Raw genomic sequence first — 5,719 nt, forward strand, 5'->3', positions numbered from 1 at the left:
CTGTAAGACCGTTTCAGGCTGGACATAAGGAAGAATTTCTTTACTGTCCGAGCCCCCAAGGTCTGGAACAGCGTGGCATCGGAGGTGCTTCAAGCACCTACGTTGAACACCTTTGAGAACAAATTGAATGCTTGGTTGCTGGGATCCTATGACCCCAGCTGATTTCCTGCCCTTCGGGTGGGGGGCTGGACTCGATGATCTTCCGAGGTCCATTCCAGCCCTAATGTCTACGAAATCCATGAAATTATTTAACTTATTTGCAAGTGTGTAGGTGTCTCTCTTCTTCCTCTCTCTACACCTTCTCCTGCCAGAGTTATAGTTTATTAATATCTTGTTGTGGTCAGTGTAGACATCAGAGAGGGATGGAGGAAAGACAAACAAAGATTATGGGGTTGCTCTGGTGTGTGTGTGTGGGGGGGGTATTTTCTTTCTTTTTAACAGAACCGATTAGACTAGCATGGGAAAGGAGGAGATTGTATAGTATTCAGTCTGTCTGACTGACTGTTTAGGTATAGGATTTAGGTATCGGAATGTAGGACAAGGTGCTTGTAGAGAAGAAATTGGAGCATTAGCAGGAAAGGATAGGGCAAGGCTGTGAAAAAAACGTGGAATCAAGGTGGAAGGGAAGTTTGGAATAGTGTTTCCGGCTGTGGCCATTTTAAAGGGACCTATGCCAAACTGCAGAAGTGTGGCTAAGCAGAAGGTTCAAAGCCTGTTTCTGAGTCACCATAGCATGAACCTTTGTAGATCTGACAACTAGCTTGATCAGCAAAATAAGGGAAGCAACATGTCTAACTATATCAGTCATGGGTAGGGATCTGGGTTTTCTGTTTTCTATGGAAAAATGGAAAAAAATGTGGATTTTCCTTTGCAACTGAGAAACACGCAGATTGTCCACATCTGCAAAGAGCTCTCTGCAGGCAGGCAGAGTTCCAGCCTGCAAGGGGCTACGGGGAGTGGGAGAAGGGTGGTCAGGCAGGGGGTGTCATGTGCATGTGTGTGCTCACACATGTACATGGCCTCCAGGCAGCTTGGAGAGCAGCTCCCTCAGGTAAGTCTGGCAGGGAGGTTGGAGGGGATTGAGGCTACTTTAGGGAAGGAGGGAGGGAGTTGGGCAGGGGCTGCTGCCCAGCTGGGCAGTGCGTGGGGTCTGGGGCAGAATGCGTGACCTGAGGGCCCAGGTGGGGAGCGGGATGGGGCCATGGGTGGCTCGTTGGGGGCAGGAGGGTACTGGCTTCCCACCACTGCGTGCACTCCAGGGGAGGGCATGGGGGGCATGTGCCCTCCAGATCTGTGCATGGGGTGGCGGGTGCAGGCTCGGGGTCCCCGTCCTGCTGCCCTCTCTCCAGGGCCTCCACACTCCAGTGGGCGAAACCCCCTATGGCAGGGCAGAGTGGGGCCAGGCGGGGAAGTTTGTTGCTGCTGCTGGGAGCCCTGCGCTGCCCTGGCAAGGTGCCCCCTGCCCACCCAGCAGCAGCAAGGGTGATAGCACAGAGTTGTGGAGATAAAAAATCCTCCTAAGGATATAAATCCCAACTAATTGACACCTTCCAAGTCCACAAGAGATCTGGTTTCATCCAGTTTCAAAAGTTTCAATGAAACCAAGATATTTAAAAGCAATCAGAGGTCATTTACTAGAATAGTAGAATATAAATATTGGGTATAGTCTGTAGGGAAATTTGGAGAACTCAGCAAATTCAAGAAGACATGCTGGCAATCTGCATGCCACCCTCTTCCCACCTCTTGAGTCTCCCCAGCCTGTAGAGATGAGAATCTGTGCTGTGCAGCCATGGGTAGCCAGATAGACTTCGGGAAGAATGTTTTTTTTTGTGTTTTTGAAATGCAAGCAAATAAAATGTCAGGCTGTAGACCTGTTTCTGGCTCTCTTACCAGTAGCTAACCTGCAAGGTTACCTGCAGTCTGGGTAACAGTGGTCAAGAGTGTGACTTTTTTGTATCTGTCCTTCAGATAAGGATGAATCTCTTTTGCATTGCAGCATTGTAGCTCAGGTGTACAATCCCAGGATCCAAGTTCAGCCTTTATCAGGCAGTTTTCTTTGGAGAACTGTTAAAAATTTGTGCTATAAATGGACCTAATGGACTAATGAAATGATGAGATTCCAGTAGTTGTAGGGAAGTATTTTTATTTTCTTGTGCTGCAAAGTGGAAAATATGGTGTAGAACAGGAGTCGGTGGCATTTTGAAGCCTTTGTATGGAGGGGAGGGTGTTTTAATAAAGCATTACTCTGAGTTGAGGCCACTTGCATCCCCGCATGCATTGCTATATCCCAGCCTCCCCTCCCCCACACTTCAGTGCTGCAGACTGCCCCCCCCCACCCCGCCCCTTACTCAGCAGGTCGTAGGTTGTCAACCGCTGCTGTAGAAGATGCTGTGCTTGCTTTATTGGATGGATAATCTTTTTGAATCTTGTTTTTGCTGGTATAGTGCCCGATTCTTATGTTAGTGATGCACTGTCAGCTCTAGATCTACTCAAATTATCAATTTTGGGAAATAAATACTCCTGCTTGAGAGAGAGAATTAAAATCTTATAGGAATGTTTGTAGTTAACTCTCTTAATTAAAAGGCTGTGATTGGCAAAATGTACATTGGTTTCTGCTCTTATATGTACATTTACCATTATTTTGTTTTAGGCTCATCCAAAAGTGTGCGAAAAGCTTAAAGCTTTAATGGTGGAATGGTCAGAAGAATTTCAAAAGGATCCTCAATTTAGCTTAATAGCCGCAACTATTAAATCTCTTAAAGAAGAGGGAATAACTTTTCCTGCAGCTGGTTCTCAGGTAATGCACAGATTCAGTCCTGATTGAGAGCTGGCAGAAATACCTTTGTTCATGCTAGATTGTTAGCAATGTGTTTTATATTTTGTATGTGTGGGTAAGATTCTGACAAATGTATCAGATAAGGTATTTTGTTAATATTTAGAGGTGCAGGCTGTGAAACTAGTATAATTTTTTCATTGTGGGGGTTTTTTTTTTGTTTTTCTGTTTTTCTTTCCCCTTCCTTTCTTTCACACAGAATATAGGCAGGGATTTTGGAGTGTTGCATACCAGTGATATGGGAACTGGAGAGCACATGTCTGACCATCCTAGACCCAGCTGTAATGTGTTTTAGTTTTTTTGAGATGGCAGTAGCTTGAATTTAAATGCCCTGCCTGTTGTGTGTCTTCGCACAAGCACTTGTAGGTGTTTGAATGGGAGTAATGGGGACAAGGTAAATACCCCACTCATTAACTAATTCAAGGTTGTTCATCTTTGGAGCGGCTGGGAAGCCATGTGTTGCATGACTCCCCTCCTTGTCGCATGGCCTTGAAGTTTAAAAAAAAAAAAAAGACACACAAAAGATGTACAGCAGAAGATTTAAAATTGTAGAGCTTTTTGACCGAACATACACTGTTAAACCAGGCAACCAAATATATGTTGTGTCAACTGATTGCAATTTTACATTTTTGTCTGGACGTATCCTCATTTCCATTTACTTCGTGAGGTTTGTTAACTTTTTGATGTATTTGGAAAATAATATTTTTGTTTAAGGGATTAAGACCAGCATAATTTCTAGTGTCTAAAACTGAGTGGTGTCTTTCTGGTATCCCAAGATCCCTTACCCTGTTCTGATGTCTGAAAGCTCCAAGAAAGTATCCCCTGGTGTTGCAGAGATTGCTTGCTCTGTTTCCTTTTAGCTTTTAAAGGTAGCAGGCAACTTTGTCCCTCACCTCCATTCTCCACACAGGTAGAGGTAGGGAGTGGCTCTGCTTCCTTTGGTCCAGTTCTGAGCCATACTCCAGCTCCTGCTTAATGCGACTGGTGACCTTTGCTGTTGCTGTACGTGGAGAGTGTGTCCTTGCAGTGGGAGAGGTTGAAGGATACTTTGAGAGAAAGGTGGACTAACTTCATCTGAGTCTACAGAACTACTCTTCTCTTTTTGGATGGGTGGGGAGAATCTGGGGATGGGGATAAAGGGCAGTGGTTGGAAGAATAGTAATAAAATGAGACCCCATTTTGATTCTCCTGCCTCTTCTTGAAGTAAATAAAGTGTAGTTTCTGTATTAAGTGAAGAGGCCCATATTGAAACATCTATTCAGGAGTTTCTGTGACCAAAGAGGCCAAGTGGGCTGATTCTAGCCTGCCGTCCCTGTGGAGAACACTTTGGGAGGCTCTGTGCGAGTGTGCGTTACTGTAAATGGTTTCACAAATAGGACATCCTACATCCTACTTGGGAGAGGTGGCAGTCTGGGTCTGGCTGCAGGGTGTGAGACTGCTCCCTGATAGATTCCTCATGATATTACATTTTAATTTTGTTGTGCGAGTATTAGTTCCTGGATCAATACTATAGTTTTGCAACAGTTTTTTGTTGCAGGTATGGCTGACTGTTCCTGAAGAGAGAGAGTGAGGGTCTGAGAGTGGAAGAGGGTAGTCCTAGGGAGGACAAAAGGTGGGGGAGAGAGTAGTCCCAGGGAGGACAAGGTGGAGAGAAAAGAGCGCAATCCCAGGGAGGGCAGAAGGAACTTCAGTGGCAAAATATAGAGCATTTTTGAAACTGAGAAGCCTGCTGTGGTGGGAATGTGACATTCTGACCCTGCCCCCTCCCAAAAACCCAAGGTAGGGGTGCTATGGACTGCCAGAGAAAGCAGGAAGAAAAGACCCAGGGTCTCAGTCAGAGGCTTGCCCCTTGTGAAGCCATCCTAGAGCTGGTGTCAGGGGGTCCTTCAGGAGGGGGAGACTGAACAAGATTGCTTCTTGGGGAGTCCTGAGGCAGTGCTTCCCCTAAAAGGAGCATGATCTGCGAGGACAAAATGAATAAATCTTTGTGCCAATATGTTTGCAGACTGTTCCAAGCGTTGCCAAGAATGGTGCATCATCATCAAGCAAAAACAAAGAAGATGAAGATATAGCCAAAGGTAAATTGTTAATCACTGTCTTGGTCAGAAATACTTGTAAGTATATTCTATACGTGCTCTCACACATTTTGTTGTTTAAAATGTCAGGCACCCTTTTTGTTGTTTAACTGTACAATTAAAAATGGTAAGAAGTTAGTGATAAGGGAAGCCATATATACTGGTGGTGGTGATTGTTTCAGGCTTTGAACGGAGGTGGTGCTAAGAGGTATTACATTCTTTTGCAGCCACTGGTGTGGCATGGATGATTTCTACTGTTCTTCTTATACAGCTCTTGATCTAGTCTCTTCTGACCCCTTTGCTGTCTCTTTCATCTCATTTCACTGCTTAAAAAGTTTAGATTTTAAAACATACCCTCTCAGATTGAGTACAGTTACCTTCATTTGGATGTCACATTTAAGAATTTTTATACAGGATTTCTGATGATATCAGTAACACTGTTAATCTTGGCATGAAAGCTATCTTTAAATAGTGGTCTGAAATCCAGAAAATAATAAATATTTTTATTAGTAAAATGTATGTATAGGCAGTGCAGTCCTCAGACTTGCTATGCAATTGGTTCCTGAAAACCCCATCTTAAGTTGAAATGCTGTAACTCGGAACCAATTTTCCCATAAGAACAATGTTATAAAAAGGGTGATTGGTTCCTTTACGATGCTTAATACAGCTGCATCCAGCTGGTAAGTCTGTTGTGGTGGAAGGAGAGGGAAGGGACATGGGGAGGGGGGCAGATCAACACCCCCACAGTGAAGGAGGGATTGGGGCTGGGATAGGGGTTGGGGCAAGCACTGCACAGCTGGGGTGGCGGGGG

General features: G+C 44.9%; 1 protein-coding gene across 3 annotated transcripts in view; it reads left to right on the forward strand.

Moving 5' to 3' along the window:
* STAM2 (signal transducing adaptor molecule 2) overlaps positions 1–5,719 on the forward strand; it is a 55,652-nt gene that overhangs the window by 37,035 nt on the left and 12,898 nt on the right. For all 3 annotated transcript variants that reach the window (XM_019522406.1, XM_019522407.1, XM_019522408.1), the window contains 2 exons: positions 2,651–2,797; positions 4,839–4,911. In XM_019522406.1, the coding sequence (XP_019377951.1) occupies positions 2,651–2,797; positions 4,839–4,911 (220 nt within the window). The remainder of the gene's footprint in view (positions 1–2,650; positions 2,798–4,838; positions 4,912–5,719) is intronic.

This window comes from Gavialis gangeticus, unplaced genomic scaffold (genome assembly GCF_001723915.1).
Source record: "Gavialis gangeticus isolate Ggan-Ray unplaced genomic scaffold, GavGan_comp1, whole genome shotgun sequence".
Classification (NCBI taxonomy): domain Eukaryota; kingdom Metazoa; phylum Chordata; order Crocodylia; family Gavialidae; genus Gavialis; species Gavialis gangeticus.